Source organism: Bos grunniens, chromosome 19 (assembly GCF_055505025.1).
Source record: "Bos grunniens cultivar Pamir isolate PY7600 chromosome 19, Bosgru_T2T1.0, whole genome shotgun sequence".
In the NCBI taxonomy this organism is placed as follows: Eukaryota; Metazoa; Chordata; class Mammalia; order Artiodactyla; family Bovidae; genus Bos; species Bos grunniens.
In genome coordinates this window covers 40,675,998-40,697,472 of record NC_141183.1, presented here as the reverse complement: position 1 = coordinate 40,697,472, position 21,475 = coordinate 40,675,998, and the positions used below count along the sequence as shown (strand labels likewise).

The 21,475-nt window shown below is 49.4% G+C and overlaps 1 protein-coding gene and 1 long non-coding RNA gene across 4 annotated transcripts; both read right to left on the bottom strand.

Annotated features, from left to right (window-relative positions):
• Window positions 1–7,551: 7,551 nt before the first annotated feature.
• On the bottom strand, window positions 7,552–11,515 carry TLCD2 (TLC domain containing 2). Its single transcript, XM_086359763.1, has 4 exons — window positions 11,145–11,515; window positions 10,823–10,905; window positions 10,523–10,605; window positions 7,552–9,955 (listed from the first exon to the last, which is right to left on the bottom strand). The coding sequence occupies exons 1-4, from the start codon at window positions 11,318–11,320 to the stop codon at window positions 9,503–9,505; spliced, it is 795 nt and encodes a 264-aa protein (XP_086215889.1). The 5' UTR covers window positions 11,321–11,515; the 3' UTR covers window positions 7,552–9,502.
• A 1,146-nt stretch (window positions 11,516–12,661) lies between these two features.
• Window positions 12,662–18,369, bottom strand: LOC147352351 (uncharacterized). 3 transcript variants are annotated; one of them, XR_015148092.1, is made up of 3 exons: window positions 17,929–18,369; window positions 15,094–15,264; window positions 12,662–13,817 (listed from the first exon to the last, which is right to left on the bottom strand). It is a non-coding gene; the product is annotated as an uncharacterized LOC147352351 (long non-coding RNA). The 3 variants fall into 3 exon arrangements; XR_015148090.1 differs by having other exon boundaries at window positions 17,304–18,357; XR_015148091.1 differs by lacking the exon at window positions 17,929–18,369 and adding an exon at window positions 17,253–17,417.
• Window positions 18,370–21,475: the final 3,106 nt, after the last annotated feature.

Sequence of the window (21,475 nt, the reverse complement as noted above, 5' to 3'; positions counted from 1 at the left end):
TCAATTTTCTCTTTCTCTTCATTATTTTAATGTTGGGTGTCTTGGACTGGTACCATGATTGTCTCATTTTTGTTCCTAATATCTTCTTTCTGGGAGATTTTCTCAACTTTATCTTCCAACTTTATCTTTCCAATATCACACTTCTAAATACTCTTTTAATTCTGACTGGATTTAAAAAAAAATTTGGGAGCATTATTTCATGCTTACAGTATATTCTCTTATCTCTCTGAGGAAAATAATGAGTTTTTCCTCAAGTTTTATTTTCCATGAATGGCCTTTACTCTCTCTGTGTTTTCCCCTGTTTTTCACATTCTATATTTTTCATGTTAGAGGCTTTCCTCAAGAGCTCATAATCAGTCCTTCTATTAAACTTGTAATAAGCACTTCCAATGAGAAGTGAGAGTGTATAAGATAAAGGGAGTGGAGTAGAAGGAGGGGAGCCAGGAAGACGGAAACAGGGGAGAATGGAAAGCCTACCAGGCGCTGGGCATTGTCTGTGCAAGGTCCTGAGAAAGGAAGGAGCGCGGCGTATTTTATAAACTGAATAAAACCACACAAAGAGTGACACGGAGGGAGCTCCCCGGCAGTCCAGTGATTAGGACTCAGTGCGTTCACTGCCAGGACCAGGTTCAAATCTTGGTCAGGAAACTAAGTTGCATGGCAGGGTGGGAAAAAAAGGTTGGCAGGGGAGTGAAACAAAGTACCATGGGGCTTCCTTGATAGTCTAGTGGTTAAGAATCCACCTGCCAATGCAAGGAACATGGCTTCGACCCCTGGTCTGGGAGGTTGCCACATGCAGAGAGGCAACTAAGCCTGGCCACCACAATTACTAAAGCCCATGAGCCCTAGAGCGTGTGCTCCCCAACAAGAGAGAAACCACTGCAAGGAGAAACCTGCACATGGCAACGAGTAGCCCCCGCTCCCCGCCACTTGAGAAAGCCTGCCAGTGACGAAGATCCAGCACAGCCAGAAATAAACCTGAAAAATAACAAAGACAGTACCACAAATCTGGACAGTAGACAAGGGTCACCATGCAGAAGCCTACAGGTCGTATCATGATTTATATATCTATCTGAAAAAGGAGGAACACTGGATGTATTAAGCAGAGAATGACATGATCCAATTTGCATTTTAACAACCATAGACTGATCACTATGGGGAGAGTAGTCACTAGGCCATCATCATGTCACCTAGGGTAGAGATGATGGTGACTTCAGCCAGGGTGGGATAAGAGAAATGGAAAGGAATGAATGTGAAAGCCATTCTGAACTCAGTGATTAATTGGACATGTGTGTGTGTGGGAGTGGGAGGTGGAGTGGTACGGCTTGAGGATGATTCTTAAGTTCCTGTCTTACCCTGTGAGTTGATGGCAGTGCTATGCACAGACCAGGAGCACAGCAAAGGGTGCAGGTCTGCGGGGAAACATCCTGGACGAACCCTTGAATGTCAGAATGCAACAATCCCTTCCTCAACATGTCGTCAGGTCATCTTCAATCTGTGGATGACCCACTTCTACATCCCTTACCTCTGGTTTCCCTCCTTTGGATGACTCCTACTTTCTCAATTTCCCACCTTAAAAAATTTTTTTTCAACGTGTTTGGCTGTGCTGAGTCTTAGTTGCGGCATGCGAGATCTTTGATCTTCATTGTAGCATGCGAACTCTTAGTTTCTGCATCTGGGTTCTAGTTCCCTGACCAGGGAGCAAACCTGGGCCCCCTGCATTGGGAGTTCAGAGTCTTAGCCACTGGACCATGGGGAAGTCCCTCAATTTCCCACTTTAACCATATCCTCCCTGTAGCTCCCTGCAGCCTGGTCTCTGTCTTGTTTATTCACTGTTACATCACCTATGGACTTTTATAAATACTTGCTGAAAGGAAAAATAGAGTGGTGTGGGCCAATCATAGTTAGAGCCACAAAATAAAACAGCACATTTTCGTGGATCCTAACACCAACAGTTTCACTCGACATTTAGTAAAATTTAAAAAAAATTTTTTTCAAGTATTACAACTTTTAAGTGATTTCAAGTGTTATTTTATATTTAAAGAGATGGGAAAAGATTTTGAAGCAGACTGCAAAGTTCACATGAATTTTTAAAATTCAATATATGTCAAGGAAAGCCTGTAGCAGCTACCCTAGGCTAGGCCCCCCTCTCTCCCTCCTCCCATTTCCTCCATGCTCCCAGCCTCCAACCCCTGCTTGCTGCCAGGGTGGAAACATTTGGATTCTAGGAAGAGCTGGGGTTAGGGAAGGAAGGGCACGAGCATGAAGAAAACAACGTTTGGACAAGCTGCCGAGGGAAGCTAAGAAGGGCTGATGGGCAGTATCTTTCTGGGCCAACACAGCAGCAGGAATCTGTGGCATCCTTGTTCCTTGGCTTCTCCGTCCTCTAGTGGTGCCCTGACCCGGGATCTGGGGCACAGCGAGCCTCTGTGCCAGTCTCTCTGCCCCAGGGATTAGCAGTGCCAACCAGTGAAGTTCAAGGAGGTGAAGGAGCCCTTCCAAGGGCACAGGCTGGCAGGTCAGAATGACAGGACAAAGTTTAATCCAAAGGAATCATTTACCATCCTTGGAATGTCAGCTACTATGCCAGAGCCCGTGTTGGGGTTGGATGGTGACAGGGTGGAAGAACCGCTGCAGGAACCTCTCATTTCACTCTGTAAGAATGACCTCCTAGGGACTTCCCTGGGGATCTGGTGGTTAGGATTCAGTGCTTCGAGTGCAGGGGGCACGACTTTCATCCCTAATCAGTGAACTAAGATCCCACATGCCATGCTGCGCGACCAAAAAAAAAAAAAGAATGACTTCCTAGTCTTCTACTCTTAAAGCCCACATGGCCTGCATTCTTATCTCAATGAAAAGAGCTCATTCAGTCTGAGAATCACTTTCATTTCAGCGTCTACTTCCTGTGGAAGATGTGAAGGTTTGTCCCCCACCTGGTTCAGTTCAGTTCAGTTTAGTCACTCAGTTGTGTCCGACTCTTTGCGACCCCATGAACCGCAGCACACCAGGCCTCCCTGTCTGTCACCAACTCCCGGAGTTTACTCGAACTCATGTCCATTGAGTTGGTGATACCATCTAACCACCTCATCCTCTATTGTTCCCTTCTCCTCCTGCCTTCAATCTTTCCCATCAGGGTCTTTTCAAATGAGTCAGTTCTTTGCTTAAGTGGCCAAAGTATTGTTATTTCAGCTTCAGCATCAGTCCTTCCAATGAATATTCAGGACTGATTTCCTTTAGGATGGACTGGTTGGACCTCCTTGCAATCCAAGGGACTCTCAAGAGTCTTCTCCAATACCACAGTTCAAAAGCATCAATTCTTTGGCACTCAGTTTTCTTTATGTCCAACTCTCACATCCATACATGACCACTGGAAAAACCATAGCCTTGACTAGACGGACCTTTGTTGGCAAAGTAATGTCTCTGCTTTTTAATATGCTGTCTAGGTTGGTCATAACTTTCCTTCCAAGGAGTAAGCGTCTTTTAATTTCATGGCTGCAATCACTATCTGCAGTGATTTTGGAGCCCAAAAAATAAAGTCAGCCACTGTTTCCACAGTTTCCCCATCTATTTGCCATGAAGTGATGGGACCAGATGCCATTATCTTCGTTTTCTGAATGTTGAGCTTTAGGCCATCTTTTTCACTCTCCACTTTTACTTTCATCAAGAAGCTCTTTAGTTCTTCTTTGCTTTCTATCATAAAGGTGGTGTCATCTGCATATCTGAGGTTATTGATATTTCTCCCGGCAATCTTGATTCCAGCTTGGGCTTCCTCCAGCCCAGCGTTTCTCATGATGTAGTCTGCATATAAGTTAAATAAGCAGGGTAACAGTATACAGCCTTGACGTACTCCTTTTCCTATTTGGAACCAGTCTGTTGTTCCATATCCAGTTCTAATTGTTGCTTCCTGACCTGCGTACAGGTTTCTCAAGAGGCAGGTCAGGTGGTCTGGTATTCCCATCTCTTTCAGAACTTTCCACAGTTTATTGTGATCCACACAGTCAAAGCCTTTGGCATAGTCAATAAAGCAGAAATAGATGTTCACCTGGTTAGAGGGAGGGAAAGAATGTGCTCTCAACAGTGAGTTAAGTGATGTTCGTGTTGTCAGGGGAATGCCGAAACGGACCTCTGCCCTGCGCAATGACTACATTCCTGAAAAGTGCAGAAATCAATACTTGGTGAATAGAAGTTTGGCTTTCCAGCTGAAGAAGCATCCTGAATTATAAATACCACTTCAGAGACAATTTGTCTGATTTGATTGATCTTCAGTTGTCAACTTTCTACAGGTTTCTCCCTTTCTCAGGCTTCCTATAAAGAAAGGGGCAAAATAGTGTATCAGAATGTTCCCTGGATTCTTCTTCTGGTTGTGCCACAAACTAGTCGGGTGTGCTTGGATAAGTTGCTTTTCTTTTTTGTTTTTAAGTAATTTTAAAATTTTTATTTGTTTATTTATTTAGTTGTGCCATTCATTCAGGATATTTAGCTGCTGTGTATGAACTCTTAGTTGCAGCATGTGGGATCTAGTTCCCTGACCAGAGATCTAACTCAGGCCCCCAGCATTGGGAGCACAGAATCTTAGCCACTGGATCACCAGGGAAGTCCCCTCACTTAACTTTTCTAGGCTTTAATTTTCTGCAAGGAAATTCGCTGGCAGATCAGTGGTTAGAACTTGGTGCTTTCACTGCCAGGACCTGGGTTCGATCCCTGGTTGGGGAACTAAGATCCCCACACGCCAAAAGGCATGGCCAAAAATAAATAAATAAAATACACATAAAAAAGGATTAAGAAATTAAATGGTAAGATAATCTTGAAGGTCATATATTAATAAAGACTCACTGTTACAAGTAAAAAAAAAAATTTGTTCATACTCACTAAAGCAAATCTGGGAGTTTTTAGAGTTGTGTAACTGAATGGTCTGGGGGATGGGGGGTGGAGTTCTTGCTTCAGGTAGAGCTTGATCCAGATATTTAAATGCTGGTAGAAATCTGTCTGTATTCTGAATCTTTTTTTCTGTCTTGGCTTCATGCTCATGGAAGTTATCTTATATCAACCTGGATTAACGACGTTAGCACATAGTGCATCTCAGCCAAAAGTTCTAGCAGAAGGCAAGGTGTGGGGGCTCATAGTTCTGCCCAAGTCATAGGCTCATCTCAAAGAAAAAGGATACCATGTTCAGATTGGCTAGCCCTGAGTCACATGCCCAATGAGAGGAGAGGGAGAGAGGAGCTAAGCAGGCAGAAATAGCAGATGTTGGACACAGGTGCTATAATAGAAAACAAACATATATATGGGCTTGAGTCTAGGCCCTGTCACTAACCGGCTAGGTAATCCTGAGTAAGTTATCTTGGTTTTCTCATCTGAAAAATAGGATGGTGACTTTCCTGGTGGCACAATGGTTAAGAATCTGCCTGCCATTTCAGGAGACATGAGTTCCATCCCTGGTCCGGGAAGATCCCACATGCTGCAGGGCAACTAAGCCCATGTGCCACAACTACTGAGCCTGAATTCTAGGGCCCACAGGTCACAAATACTGAAGTGCACGTGTCTAGAATATGTGCTCCCCAACAAGGGAAACCTAAACACCACCACTAGGGAATAGCCTCCACTCACTGTGACTAGAGGAGGCCTGCAAGCACCAACGAAGACTCAGTGCAGCCAAAAATTAAATATATATATATATATTTATGTATATAGGATGTCTCTATTGTGTGGGGTTAAATGAGAGAAGGTATCAAAGGTGCCTCATGTGGAAGGCTCATGACACATGTTCAGCCTAGGATGGTGTGACTTTCATTAACGATTCTGAACAAATACTGCATTTCAATGAAGGAGCAGCTCTTTAGAGAATAACTTCCCTTGTGTAATCACCTGGAGAGTGAGGGCTCCTAACCTTCAGCCGAACAAATCCAGATTTTACATATAACAGGCTTTGACAACTCAGTTATGGATATTTCTGTTTAATTTTCTTGTTAACTCAGGATAAATTTAAAAATTCTTTTGGATTCAACCCTTGGCATTTGAGAATCACTCTAAATTGTCTGAATCCTTTCTCTTGCTCTAAGTCCATTCTACTGAAGACGTTTGGTTCGCCTTTTCAGAGTAGAGGCTCTAGGGCTTTGTAGATTAAAGAGTTAGTGCCAAGAGATCTTCTCACAGCAAAGCTTCCATAAGCCAGCATCACATTATAAACCAGGACACCTCTGGAGCCAAGAAAAGCGACTCAAAGTCACCATATTCACAAAAGACTGATGATCTTATTTACATAGCAGTTTATTAATTTTTGATCAGGATAGTGTTCTGAAACCATAAAATATCAATGCTTCCCATCCAGGAAATCCTCTCCCTTATGCCAAAGGACAAAGAATTTATCAGCCAGTGGCTCAGTGGGCACGGAGTCAATCTTTGCGATCATGTCATCTCCCCTGCCAGGTAAGTATGGAGTCAGTCTTGAGGACCACTTCACTGGGCCATGGTGAGGCTCGCTAGAGCACCGCCATGGCAACCCAACTCACTGTACCAAATTTAGCATCTGCCAACCTCCACCATGGCAACCCAACTCATTGTAACAAATTTAGCATCTGCAAACCTCTGCATTTTTTAGCTTCTCTTTTCTAGGCTTTCAACTGATTATGCCTCTTTGATTCACATCATTTATATCTGGTCCACAATATATATAACACCAGTTGATGAGATGTCCACTTACTCAATTATAATCACAGTCCAGTCCCGCCCTTCTGAAGTTTCACTGGGTCACTGTGATGGAAAATTGTGTGTGATCCCAAATTCTCCAGGTGTCCACTTACATCCTGCCCCCTGCCCCTCAATTAGCTAAATCACTTCCTATGTTTTAAGAGTTAACCCATAGGAATAGCCATTTTTCACCTCATATTTCCCTCTATGATGGTTTTTCCTCTCACCATCTTGGGCACCCTTCATAGATACTACCAAGTTTTCCCAAGAGGGGAACTCACTTGAACCGTGAATTCACGACAGCAACTGAAGAAAAGGTGTAGGGATTAGAATGATTCAGTATTGACATCAACACATAGTTTGGGAACAGATTCCTCCCATCGTTTGTCACATTTTTCTTTGAAAGCTCGAGACAATGTTTTTGTTAATCAAGGCATTTGGTTAACATAACAATTGAGTTTTGAAGATACTACTTTATTAGGTCTTGGGATTTCCCTTGTGGTTCAGTGGCTAAGACTCCACTCTCTCAGAGCAGAGGGCACAGGTTTGATCCCTAGTCAGGGAACTAAGATCCCACACGCCAAATGGCATGACCAAAAAAAAAAAAAAGAAATCTCTATCTCAATTTCTACACCTTTGCATCTCTGGTTTTAGTCTGACTACATTCAAACCCTCTGCTCTTATTTTCTGCCTGTGCTTACTTCCAACTGTTGCAGTTTCTCCTTGTCTCTATTTGTCATTTTTCCCCTTTGTGCCTTGGTTTTAATGACTCTTTGATGGGGATATCTCACAATCCCTCTCTCTCTCTCTGTCCCCTTTCTATGTTTTTTCCTCTATCTATATGTTCCCTCTTTTTCCTAGTTCTTTTCTTTGAATGTTTATTTCATCGTTCTGCCCCCACGTCCTCGTTTTTCTGATTCTCTTCAGTCCCTTTGCTTATTCTTCTGTGTCATTTCCCATTTCCTATTCTTACTTCCCATCGTCCTACCAGCCTCTGCCTCTCAGTTCTTGTCTCTGTGTTGTGCACTGTAGCTGTTTGTGCTTTGTCTTTCTGCCGGTCTCCAACTCAACATATTGCACGCTTTTTCTGTCAATGAATCTTTCCATTGACTGCCTCCTCTACCTTCTGTTCTGCTTCTCAGCTTCCCTGACTAATCTTCACCTCTTTCTCTCTTTTTTTGGTCACACCATGCAGCATTTGGGATCTTTGTTCCCCAACCAGGGATTGAACTCATGCCCCCTGCATTGGAAGTGCAGAATCTTAAACCACTGGACCACCAGGGAAGTCCCCCACTGGTCTCTATTACCACCTCTTTCTTCTCACTCTGCTAATCTATCAGCCACTACCACCTGTCTCCCTGGGATCTGGTGGTTCCTCCTTGTCACTCACTCTCCTTATTTCACCATCTAGACTATCTGTATCTTCCACCACTGGGGTCCTTTCCCATCAGCCTTTATTTCTATTTTGCTTGTTTTCTTTATGACCATTTAACCAATTCTATGATTTTGGTTCTTCTCAGTATCTATAATAGACTTTCTTGAAATTTCTGCCAAGGATTGTGTCTTGCCCTCCATCTCTCTTTGTCTCTGTCTCTTCTATGCAACAAATCTTTTCTTATCTGTCCTTCCGTCTGCATATGTCTGTTTCTTTCATTCCCTTTGTCTCTCTCTAGCTCAGCTTTTTGCTTTTATCTTTCTCTCGCTTTTGTCTCCTGTATCTTTTCTGTGGATAATTAAGGGTTATCTATTTCTTTCCTGTTGTTTAGTGGAAATGCAACTTTCATCTGCTTACACTTCACACAACCTGGATGTTCTGCCTGCAGAAGGGAGGTGTCTTTTGCAATAGAAAAAAAAAAAAGAAAAGAAAAGAAAATGAAGTAGAAGCAGCAGAGGAGAAAGGAGAGCGTTCAAATTAATCCCAGAAGAGAGTCAGGTATTCCTCAATGCTTCTGCATCCAAGTGGAAGCCTCACCTCATTTGCTTCTGCCTCTGACTTCATTCTTCCATGAAAGCCCAAGCTTGGGAAGACCCTACACGGGGCTCTCAGAATGGGTGGTTGAGTTCCTGCTATGGCTCTTGACTTTAGTACAGTTTGGAGAAGACAGACCTAGCCAGGTGCTCATTCCTCTAATGAATCTCAGAAATCCTCTAAGAATCTGCACTTTCTTTGAAAAGGTGCAAAGACACTAAAAAAAGGTAAAAGGAGGATGCTGGACACAGTTGGACTAGATTGAAATACAAACAGAATGATATGGTTTTGAGAACCAGAAACATCACCAGTTCCTTGTCTCTTAGCAACTATTATGTCCATCCCTACTGGTTACACAGCACCTGTTGTACCCTCTTCCCTCTGCCATAATTTGGTCATGGATGAGGTCTCTCTTCTCTCTGATCTTCACCCCTTCTGACCAGATCTCTCTCTGATCCTAGAAGGACTTCCACTTTCATCATCTGTTCCTGTGCTAAAGCAGAGTCTCTGTTCCCATTGGCAGTTTCATCCAGCTTCATGTCTCCCACTACCCTTTATTGGTAGCACAGGCTGTACCTCTGGAATTAGTTTGCTGAAAAGGGCAGTAATCTGATGATGGGATTCAGTGAACCAGAAACATTACCAGTTTCTTGCCCAGGTTCCCACCCATCCATGAATATTAGCATTTCTCCTCAGATCCTAGGAATGCAGGAGTTAGCTGGAAGAGGAACTGAGGTACTGAAAACCAAGTCCAGGCCTTGTCCCTGGGGGATAGTGCATTGAAGACGAGCATCTCCTGGTCTTAGTCTTCCCTCTCCCAGGCCTGGCAGAGGAGGAGCCTGAGGCTCAGTCTTTCAGGCTGAGAGTGGAATCATCCCTGGTGATGGCCTCACCATCACAATCGGTCCTGGTGCCCCTGGCTTCCTTGTTTCCAAGGATGGGTGGGCAGGGCCGAGATCGCAAAACATCACTGACCAAAATATGGACACCCAAACTGATGCTCATGACACCCACAAAGGCCAGTCCAGTTCCACCAAGGATGACCAAAGCAAGAGGGATCTGGTGGCATTGCTGGAACAGCCACAGGCTCATCCATCCCAGCGGCACCAGGCGGAAGAGGACCAGGGTGGCCAGGGCAGCCCAGCTGGTCACGCTGAAGGCCAGAGATGGGGCCTGGCGAGAGAGCAGCAGCAGTTGGCGTAGGTGCAGGAAGATGGAGTTGAGCTCCAGGAGCAGAGACACCACAGAGAAGCCCACGTAGTGGCCGGACAGAACGGCGGTGCTGAGGCAGCTCACGACCTGGGGAGCCGAGGTCAGAGGTCAGAGGACCTTCCATGACCTACCACCCATGAGGTCCCAACACAATCAGGTCCCAACATCCCAGTCCTCAAGAAGGGTTCCCAAGCATTTTGTGGCACTTCCCACAGAGCCCCCAACAAAGCCAACTTTATGTTTACCCTTATGTTAGGAGCCTGAATGGCCTTGAAACAGCCCTTCCATAGAATAGAATTGGAGCAGCTTTGGCCCCGGGCTGTCTGCCCCCTACGATTTGCATTCCTGTGCTTTCACACCCTATCCCCACTCCCAGTACTGGGACTCCCCCTTCTTATTAAGCTCCATAGTCAATGTTTCTGCGATAGACTGGACACCTGTGGGAATCCAGTCTCCTTGGGAGACTGCAGTGCTGACTCCAGCTTTGGCCAGCAGTAATCCCCTCCCCGCAGTTCAGCCCAAGGTTGGGAGGATCAAGTGCCAGCAGGGGTTGGAAACTCTGGGGGAAGTCACAGGACAGAAAGCTGATGAGAGACCAGGAACCCCCAGGCTGGGCATGCCTCCTTCCCTGTCTCGCCGCTTGCCAAGTCTCACCAGTGCATGGTGACAAACAAGATCCCAGGCCTGGCCCAAGGTCTGGTTCCACAACAAGTCAGTTCCATCTGCCAGGAAATAACCTGTGGGCAAGGAGGGGAGGCTGCTGTTACCCTTCCCCCAAGCCAGTGTCCAGTCTGGAGAAGAATCTCCACCTTTCCCTGCTCTTTAGTTTCCTCTCAGTAAAGCTGCCAGAAACATTTCACTCCATCAAGAAATGGAAGAGCGAAGGAGTCCTGGCATGACTTCTGGAAGTTTGTCCCTTGCCCCAAACTGGTCCAGCTTTCCCTGAAGACTCACCCACAGAGAAAGCCACCAGCAGCAGAGCCCAGGGAGGGTGGCCATGAATCGGGTCGGCGGCCATCTGAGGGTACAGCGACAGCCTGGAGGAGACGGGGGGGGGGGGGGGGGGGAGCCATGGTCACCGTCTGTGTGGACACGGATCCATTCTCCGACTGTGGACGGATCGACACCACCCACTCATCCACGAACCCACCCCAGCCTCAGACACTTCGAGATCTCGCATGGATTCTGAAGATGCCCCCGGGTCTTTTAATCCCAGCCAACCGCCCCCCTCCCTCGCCCTCGCCACGGTGCCTCCGAAACCTCTTAAGCCTCGCACCCGAGCAGCGCCCCGGCCCCCGTAAGCAAGCTGTGCACCAGGGAGACACAAATGTTCCGCCACTTCCAGCGGTTCTGGGCGGCAGATCCCGGGGTGGGCAGCAGCTGCAGCCCCCAGTGCAGCCCCCGGAAGGCGGCAAAGGAGGCGCCAGTGACGAGGAGCCCCGAGGGCGCCATGGCCTGGCGGGCGGGCTACGTCCGGATCGGTCCCTAGGGCTCCCAGGCTCTCAGCCCCGACGCATCCAACACCCCGCTGCGGAGACTGCGAGCAGGTTTTGTGGCAAGGCGGGGTCCTTAGGTGCCCCGCCCGCTCCGCCTTCGGAATCGGCTTTAACTTTTCCAGGTCTCGTCCACGCCCCCAACCCCTAGCTGGGCGGTGATTGGAGAAGCCTTGGGGCCACCGCCCCTTGAGCCACAGCAGCCGATCGCGTGCCGCCCTCGAGGGGGATGGAGGGTAGGGGGCTTCCGGGGCTCAGACCCGTAAACGGAGCTTAAGGAGGCTTTCTGGATGTCGACAGGGATCTTCCCAATCCCTCTTGTGTCCCCACGTCCCCGCAAATCTGGAAATGGCTTGTTAATCTCACCTGACACTCTCAGAGGCCCAGCCATATGAACCTCCACCTATTTCACCTGCTCTCACCTCTCACCTGCTGTCCCTCCTGCCCATCTCCTACCCACGCAGCCCTGAAGTCAGAGTCCAGGGCAAACCCGTTCCTATGGGCATAAACTTCGTCATCGCTCTGCCCCGCGCCCCACCCTGGTCTCAGTTGTGGAGCGGGGGGCGGGGAGGGGGCGGAGGGGGTGGGGAGGGGACACTGGGGCACCTCACTTCCTTCCAGCCACCTTCCTTCCCGAGGTTTCCAGACCTTGAACACATTTCAGCAACCTCATGTAAACTCCAGGAGTCCTGCCCCCTTGACATGGTACCTCTCATAGGGAACAACTCCCTTTCTCTAAGAGCGACCCACCAGGGCCCCTCCCCTACAGAGGACCCTTTCATCAAGAAGGGAACCATTCAGCCCTAGTCTTGAAAAGCACCCCCCGCCCCCTCCCGCCAGGGCTTGGTACCCATTAGGGGAGGAGTGAGTATCTGTGCCAATTTGAGGAGGCAAGGAGAGGTCACACAGGGTTATCTCAAGATTGGGGAAGAGTCAAAGGGAAAAAGACACATCTTGCTTTCAGAAGCAGGACTGTCAGGATTATACAGAAGCTTTCAGCTTTGGGGGCGGGGAACTTTTCCTCTTCTGAAGAGTGACAGGTTCTTCCTGTTTTCCATTTTACTCCATCCACTCTACATCTCTTTAGGTGGCTGCCACCAAGTCAGCGCAACAGCTGTTCCCTGTACAAGGAGTGGATTCCAGCTACTCCCAAAGAATAAAATTCATAAAGCAATAGGTGCTCCCACAAATGTTCTCACAACTCCCCTCCTCCACCAAAACCCTATTATGTGAATGGGGCTGGGGGGATCTCTTCATTCTTCCACACCCACCTCTCCAGAAGTTTTAAAAATTACACTGATTCTTTTAAATCTTATTTATTATATGAAAGCCATACATGATTAATGTAGAAAATTTGGCAACTACAGAAAACCAAATGGAAAATTACAACTTTATTCCATCATCCAAAGATAACCACTATTATTAACAATTTGGAGTATGTCTGCAGTCTTTTTAAAACTGTCTTATAAGTATACACCCATATTTAAAAAAGCAAAATTGAGATCACATAATACATATCATTTTATAACCTTTTTAATATTCAGAGAGCATTTTTCTTTCCAGTCAAATCCTCTCCTACATGACTTTTAATGGCTGCGCAGTGCTCCACCATCTGGGTGGATCCATAACAATTTACTCAAGCAACCCCCTCTTGCAAATTTTCATCACAGTAGAAAAAGAAATGAATTCCCAACCGGATAGTTGGTTCTCAATTTTTCCTACTGCATTGCTGGGATGAACATCTTATTACTAATCTTTAATTATATTCTTAGGATACATTCCCAAATATAGAATTACTAGATCAAAGGCCATGAAACTTTTAGGATGTTTGGCACACATTACCCAACTGACATCAGTAAGACTACCCACTTGTATACCCGTGTGCAACATATGAGAGTGTCATTTTAGTACTTCTTTGTCAATAACTGGGTCTTGTTTTTCCTCTTATAGTTGGCTACAGGAAAAAATGCTTCCAGCTATAGCTGCTTTTCTTTAATTACTAACGAAGCACACCTTTTTCCATGGTTTTATCTATCGGAATTTCTTTTATGAATTTTCTGCATATGTCCTTTCACAGCTGGCTCTTGCTCCTCTACGGTGCTTATAGACAAATTACATGGTGAGGAGAGGTGGGAGCAGGAGGATGAAGTCAAGGACACTTCAACATGGTCCCACGTCTCTGAGGGAGGCAGAAAGACTGGTGAGGAATGGAGAATGAAGTAGTCGGCTGGAAGCTTGTCTTCGATGGACAGTGGCTTGTCCTCCCTCCTCCTGGGGGCACTCCTGGCCTCTACGGGCCCCCCTCTGCAGGATGTCCAGACAGGGCCCTGTGCTCTCCAGGCCTGGTCCTTCACTGGTCTTCTGTCTGCCTCTGTGTTTTCAGGCTGTTCTTCCTCATTTCTGCTCCATGAAGGGTGAGGATGGCAGAGCCATGTACCCAAGGCTGGATGAAGACACTGTGGCCCGTGAAGCGAGGATGGGAAGAAAGGACGGAAGCAATGTCCAGGGACAGAGCAACCTTTGTTGCAGCCTGTGAGTGGACTCAAGTCTACCCACCCTCCTCTATTGCAGTCCACTCACATCCAGCTTAGGCTGCAGAAGGGTGGGTTCAATGAGCTACTCTCTCCTAAATCTGTTCCTCAAAAGTGGAGAACAGGATCCAGTTAACCGCACAACTCCTGCCCCCAAACAGAACAAACAGCTTCCAGTAACCCGTGAACTTGATTACCTTCAGGCAGGGAGACTGGGCCAAGGCTGAACCACACCAGAACATGAGCCCAAGGGTGAGATTAGATCAGGAGCTGGGGGTGGCAGTTTTATTCTGCTTGATGCCCCTAAAGCGGTCACATCTCAAAACCCATCTCTTCTGGTTGCTGGAGAGGAGAATTTCCTGCCTGCACGGGCCTGAGCTGAATCTCACACCCTATCCTTAAAAAGTGGGGGAAGTCAGCAGTGGCAGCTGGAACCCCATCAGGGCTGTGGTCCTGCTCTGGGAGGCAGGGGAAGCCTGAGCCACCTTTGCTTGGTGGGAAGTCAATGCCAAGACTGAGTTCCCAGCAGCTCCTGGCATTGGTCTAACCCTAGTCCCTCCCCTCAACCTCCAGCCCCAGCTGGGTTCTGGTCAGGGGTGGGGGAAGGGCAACAGCTTATGTGAAAAGCTGTTCTGTTCCCACCCACAGCAGAGGACAGCCCAGGCTCTGAGTCCACAAAAGTGGGCTTCTGATTCCTTCATGCATGCTCAATTGTGTGACTCCCCATTTCACAGGTGGAGAAACCGAGACAGAAGGCCTAAGGGTCCCACGTGGAGGTGAGTATCCCTGAATTTAGAGTCTGGGCCAGACTAAGGAAATACAGGGAAGAGGTAAGAGGAGGGAGATGACTACTCAGATGGGCAACTCAGTATGACCTTTTCCCTGAAGAAGAAACTTACTTTTGAACTTGGAAAGGCCAGTAGGAAGGAATGAGGGGCAAGGAAGGAAGGAGGATCAGGAAAGACATTTGCATAAAGGGTAAGGCAGGATTTCTTTGCTCCACTTCTTCCCACTGTCAAAGAGCAACTAAGCTTGGGTACTCAGAGCCTTCTATTCCTCAATTCAGCCAGGATCTCTGATCTGAAACTGTCTCTCTTGCTGGGTCAATCTGGGGCAAGGTTCTCCAACTGAATAGGGTTCCCTTCCCTAAAAGGTATCATCACTCTCGCTGTTCAGACCTTCCCAGCCCCAGTTCTGTCACCTTCCAGAGGGGGAAAGCAGCTCCTTCTCCTCTTCTTCCTCCTCCTCCTCGAAGCCAGGGGCAGAGGGCAACAGTTCTTCAACTGGCAGCTTTAGCTGGGTCAGGACATAAAGCTTGCCACTGAAGAACTACTGCGGCTCAGCCAGGTGAGGATGTGGGAGGCACAGGTTCCTAAAAGGGAAAGGAAAGAAAAATGGGAAAGACATGAGCAAGGCCATGTTACAGGGACACTGTCCCACTGGCCCTCAAAGTCCAGCTCCAGTGGATGTTCAACCTTCTAATGAAGGGCTTCTTGGCTCTGATCTGGGCCTCCAGCAAGGGACAAGAGGCAGCTCTGAACCTACTTCCCTGCTCCTCTTTCCAGAACTGAAGGCTGTAGAAACCTGAATGTGCTCTCACCCCTTGTCGCCTTGGCTACCCACCTACCCACAGGGCAGCCTCCAGCCTCCTCAGCACTGAGAGGGCAGGATCGGGGAGCCTGGACACCCTCCACCAGTTACCCAGGTATTAGGTGAGAAGGTGTACCTCAGGTCCAGAAATGGGAGGGATCAGGGCAACTGACTCAGTCTCAGGGAATTCAGCAGGAAGAAGAGTTTTGGGGGGGGGGCCTACATCTGGGGAAGAGTAAGGAAGGGAGGAGGTTTAGGGTTTCGAAGGTCAGCAGAGGTTCCTGGGACTGTGAGGAGAGGAAAAGGGACCAGAGGCTGGAGGAAAGGGAGGTAGGGCAGGGTGGTTGGGCAGCTTCCCCAGGACTCTTAAATGCCAGGCATTCCGCTTGCACATTCCGGGTACATCTGGTATGAATTCCAGGCTGTCTGCCGGCCCCTCCATGTCTGAACTTTGTTCCAAGTTCCAAGCCCCGCCCCCACAGTTCCAACGCATGAATCAGCAGGAAAAGCCGGGCCCTGCAGCATGGCCCAGGGAGGGGGCTGGGGGCGTGGCAGGCTTGAAGGCTGCGAGCTTGGGAGGGTGGGTCTGTGCTGACACTCTGTCGAAGGGCATGGTCCATGCCAGTGTGAGGGGACAAGGTGGTCTTGCCTTTAGATATCTATACTCAGAGGGTAAAGAGAGATTAGGGTGGGAGGTTTTCAAATTACAAAACCCTCTTGGGAGGCATGAACTTTGTGGCACCTTCCTTCTCCCAGGTGACCAGTTCAACTCCTTCCCACTCCTATCTGCTTGAGCAGGCTCTGTTCAACCCATAGGACTCAGCTGCTGCTGAGAGTCTGTGCCAAGCAGGTGCCCTTGGCTGCAGGGAGGGGTGGGCCCAGGGCACTGACCCTCTGACCAGCTGCTCCATCAACCCTTTGGCACTCTGACAGCTCCTAGCTCAGTCTGACAGCCAGGATGACAGGCCAAATGAGTTGGAGGCTGGAACTAGGGCCGGAGAGAGGTGGGGGCAATAGCCTAGCCAGAGGCCACGGGGAGGGGCCAAGAGTTGGCCGAGAGGTGGGGAGAGAGGGAGCCCAGTGATGACTAACCCAGGCGCCCCACCCAGCCAGCCGGCTTCCCAGGCGGTCAGGGCCAGGCCTGGGCTAGGGGCCCCACAACCGGACAGGCTGGGGGGAGGTGCAGAGGTGACCTTCTCTCGGCTCAAGACGGCCAGTTAGGCTGGGGAGGGGGGAAGGTTAGAGTTTCCAGGCTCTCCTTCTGCCTGCTCCCCCCACCAACCCGCGGTGAAACCCTAACCTTTGGGTTGCATAAGGCCCCCGCACCGCCGCCCCCTACTCCTCTCCCCTCCCCCCTTACATAACATCCCCTGGAGGGAACGAGAGGAGGGGCTGGTCCGCCCAGAGACCCCTTCCCTGCCAGGGCGCTCAACTGGCCCTGACCCAGTGACTGCCGGCACAGGCAAAGCACCTCCCCGCTACCCGCCCTGTCCAAATCCTCCTCAAGCTGGGAGGCCGGCTCCCGTATCCTCATACCAGAGGGCGCCGAGGTTAGCCGCCCCCAGCCCTCTGGCCCCTCGTCTTCCTCCCAGCTACTCCGCAAAACCTTCTGCACGACTACTGTCCCAGACTCCTTCTTTAAACCTCCTGACACACTACTCCAGCCAGTCAAGGCCCCTCTCCCCCGGAACTCCCCAACCCCCGCCACCCCCTCACCCCTCCCCCGGAAGGGCAGGGTGTGGCCGTCAGGACCCTACTTTCCCCCATTACCCCGTTAGCACGGTTCCCTCCTGTGCTGCCGGGACCCCAGCTCACACCCACCTGGTGCTGGGTGGGGGGGTTGCTGAGGGTAGGGGAGCAAATCAGTGCGTCCGATCCCCACGGCCGGCGGCGCTGTCTCTTCCCAGCGCCCAGCACACACCGGCTCCAGTCTCCGATCAGCTGGCGGCGTCGTGACGCACAAACTGCGATTGCACGGCCCAGGGCCAATCACCGCCCACTGCTGGGCAGCGTGACTACACCCACTCGGGGGCGCCAGCGCTTCGCCTTGGTCCCGCCTCCCTGGCCGTCTTAGCTTTGATTGGCAAGGAGGCCACCCCTTTGCCGAGTGGAGTAAGGCTAAGCCACGCCCACCAACTCGAGAGCTGGCCAATAGGTAAAAAGGTGTGGCTTAGCCCTGCGTCTAAGCTACTTGCTTAGAGGGGCGCTACGTCAAACCCGAGTCCTAAAGTGCAGAAGGAAGTCGAGGCGTGTGTGTTTGCGGTGCATACTGGTCAATGTAGTTCTCGGTCTGACACCTCGTTCCCAGAATCCAGCGCGCTCTGTGAGTTGGCATTTTTAAACTCCTCTCAGAATCCATCCCGGCGAACTCCTTAAAGGGCTACAGCCCCTCCTTCTCGGAGCTGTGAGTGGTTCTTTTAGACAGCCCCCAAACGGATTCACTGACCTCTTGCAGGAGGCGATGTTTCTCTCAGGAAGAGCAGGAGAGGCTGCAGGAGTGAGAACTGAAGGTGGAAATCAGCCCCAGGGCACACAGACTCTTCCTTTGAAATGAGGACTCCTGGGAACTTTTGGAGGAGTGAGGACTGCCCACCTCCGCTGGCCTCAGCTTTCTCTTGGAGAGGTCTAATCCACTCCTCCTCCTGGAGGGCCTTCCTAATCAGAGGAAACTTCTGGTAGAAGATGTCTTGCCCCAGTCATAGAGAGACAAAGCCTGTCAAGCAGCAGCTTCCCAACGAAAGATTTATAGCACAGTCTTCACCTGAGGGTAGAAGTTAGACTTGTGGTCAGAAACTAGGGGACGGGCCGGGCCAACGTGCAACTGGCCAGCAACCCCGTCCTCAGGACGATACCCCCATTCTGTCCCGCCCCCCAGAAGCTTTTCACTGACTCAGGCCTACTTGGGGAAGAGATTTCGGAGGTGGAGACCAATGAGGAGGCTGTTCCTTCCCCAGAGGCCAATCAGAGCATAGAGGGGCGGGGACATGGGCCAAAAAAAATTAATAATAATCGGAAAAGAACCCAATGACTTGGCAAAAGCTGCAGAACCGCTTCGTTAAAGGGGCAAGTGTGAGGTCCACCCTATCTCAATCATTCCCATCTCTCTGCCACCATCAAAAAGGGACGTGTGTAGAGGGATTCATGATGTTTCCATAAGCTCCCAATTGAGGGTGAAGGTAACAGCCTAGAGTGTGAGGTAGTTCCTTCTGCACGAAAGACAGGCTCCATCAAGCGATTGCTATGGCTCCTACGAGCCCCAGAATGCCGAACCTGTGTTCAGAACATTGTGCCTTTAAGGAAACTTCCTGCCTTCCACCCCGGTAACAGCTGATTGTTGGAAAGTGTGACCTCAGGGGACGAATCAGCTGTTACCACATCCTCCTCCAGTTCTACCCTCCTCTATCCCCTTCTTCTCCGCCCTCGCCCCCCCTCCATGGGTGGTGAGCAAAGGAAGATGAAACCCCAAATATGGGGGACCTGCTTGTACGTTCTTTCCTCTCTCTCACTCCAAGGCTGCCTCCCTCCCCCACCCTCCCCCATCTCCTCCCTCCCCGACGCTCCCCTTCTTCCTCCCTCCTCTCTCCCTCCTCTCCCGCCCCTGTCTGCTGGTTAGGTCTTCAGAGGCTCTGAGCGTGGAACGAGAGGTATTTCCTGTCAGCACAGTCAGCTCAGACTCGCCCTCCCCTGGTCTAGTTGGGAGGCCAGTATTGGGGAAGCCCGGAATGGTGGCTGCCTGGGTGTGTGGGTGCTCTCGGAATGGGTACTGGGGAAGGTCCCGTGAATCTACAGTCCAAACCTGGAGGAGAAAAATGGCTGTGGAAAGGAGCCTCCCCAGTGTCAGAACTCTGCTTTCCAGGCCAGCTCCCCACTACTCCCTCTCAGGTTCCTCCCCAGACAGGGTCCTGCTAAGGAGATCCTCCTGGCTTTGCCCATTACTCCATATACATTTTTTACACTGCTCCATTTTTTTATATTTTCACCTCCCCATCCCCCCGCCTTGCCAAAGGTGCTAATGTGGAACCTCCCAGGGGCCGCAGGTGGAGCACAAAGGCCCCAGGAACCAGGGGCTTTGGCTAGGAAGTCCTGTGCTGGAAGACCCAGGTAAATATTTTGCTCAGCCCTGAGCTGGGAGTCGGGGTCACTCCAGGACAAGCTTAGTGTGACGTCCCAGGACTGACTTGGCAAGGTTGGGAGAAACTGAGCAGGGTCTTGGCCAAGCTTGGAAGAAAGAGAAATCTCACCAGCTGCCCCCGTTTACCATTATGCTTAGCACAGAAGTCCTGTTCCCTTCTTCTCACCCAAGACCCTTGGGATAGGCCCTTTCCTGTTTTGTTCTAACTTACCATATTGCCATCCTGCCACTGTGTAGGGCAAAAGCAACAGGCTTTGAGCCCAGGGTTTTTGATCACAGCACTTGTGGGAGCTGTCCTGTACACAGTAGCTTGTTTACTGGGATCCTCAGCTCACTAGGTGCCTTTAGCACAACCCCTCCCACCGACTTATGACAATCAAAATTGTCTCCAGACTGACCAGATGTCCCCTGGGGGCCAAAATCGCCCTCCATTTAGAACCACTGAGTTAGACAAACTTGGATTCAAATTCCAACTCTTACCACCTGTAAGCTCGATGAAGATACTTCACATCTCTGAGCCGCAATTTCCTCATCTACAAAATTGAATGAATAATAAAATCATGGCTTATTGTAGGGTTTTAAAAAAGAATATGTTTGAAAACACCTAGCACAATACCTGACTCAGAGTTGGTGCACTAAACTTTAGCTTCCTTCACTTTTCTCCTTGCCACATTGGCAAGAGCTAAGCTACATCAGCACAGGCTGACTGTCGGGACTGCTGCAGGCTTCCTCCCTGACCATCCAAGCCGTGACCTCCGAGAAACTCAATATGGGGTTTGGTGAAGGAGAGTCGCTGACTTGGTGCCAGATCCCCCGAAGCCCAAGGGTGCTTGGGCTGAGATTCAGGGAGCATTTGGAAACAGAGTTATTACAGGACACAGTATTTCAAAATGTGGCCTGCAGATTGCCTGCATCAGAAATACCTAGTGCTTGTTAAAAATTCAGATTCCAGAGGTCTCAATCAGAAGTACGTCATAACATTTGAAAAACCACGGTCTTAGGGTTTGAACTGGGGAAGGTGTCATTACCCCAGAATTTTAGAACACCAGTGCCCAGTATTGCAAAGACATCTCAATATGAGAAATGGAAAGAACTCTTAAGAGATAAGGTTAGTTACACTCAAGGTCATTGGTGCATTACAAGCTAAAACCACTAGAGGGCAGGGCACACACAAACTTGAAGAAAGAAAAAGGAATGCCTCCTTACTCTAGGTAAACTGAAAGCAGAGCAAAGAAGACTGCAAAATTTTGTTGGTACTAAGAAGCAGGCTCAGGTGCACTAGTGGTAAAGAACCCGCCTGCCAGTGCAGGAGTCATGAGACGTGGGTTCGATCCCTGGGTTGGGAAGATCCCCTGGAAAAGGGAGTGGCTACCCACTCCAGTATTCTTGCCTGCAGAATCCCGTGGACAGAGCCTGGAGCGCTACAGTCCATGGGGTCACCAAGAGTTGGACACAATTGAAGCAGCTTAACACGCAGCACGCAAGAAGCAGGCACTACCTCCAGAACCTCCTCTGGTCTTAGGTATTTAGACCAATGTTGAGGATACAAGATTGTTCAGTTCAGTTCAGTCACTCAGTCGTGTCCGACTCTTTGCGACCCCATGAATTGCAGCACGCCAGGCCTCCCTGTCCATCACCAACTACTGGAGTTCACTCAAACTCATGTCCATCGAGTCGGTGATGCCATCCAGCCATCTCATCCTCTGTCGTCCCCTTCTCCTCTTGCCCCCAATCCCTCCCAGCATCAGAGTCTTCCAATGAGTCAACTCTTCGCATGAGGTGGCCAAAGTACTGGAGTTTCAGCTTTAGCATCATTCCTTCCAAAGAACACCCAGGACGGACCTCCTTTAGAATGGACAAG

Bases quoted from the DNA above. Each gene is read 5' to 3' on its own strand.
- TLCD2 (XM_086359763.1), bottom strand. From the start codon at position 11,320: ATGGCGCCCTCGGGGCTCCTCGTCACTGGCGCCTCCTTTGCCGCCTTC. The intron at 10,906-11,144 runs GTGCGAGGCTTA...CGTCTCCTCCAG, and splicing joins GGGGCCGGGGCGCTGCTCGG to GCTGTCGCTGTACCCTCAGA. The intron at 9,956-10,522 runs GTGAGACTTGGC...TCGGCTCCCCAG, and splicing joins TTGTTTGTCACCATGCACTG to GTCGTGAGCTGCCTCAGCAC.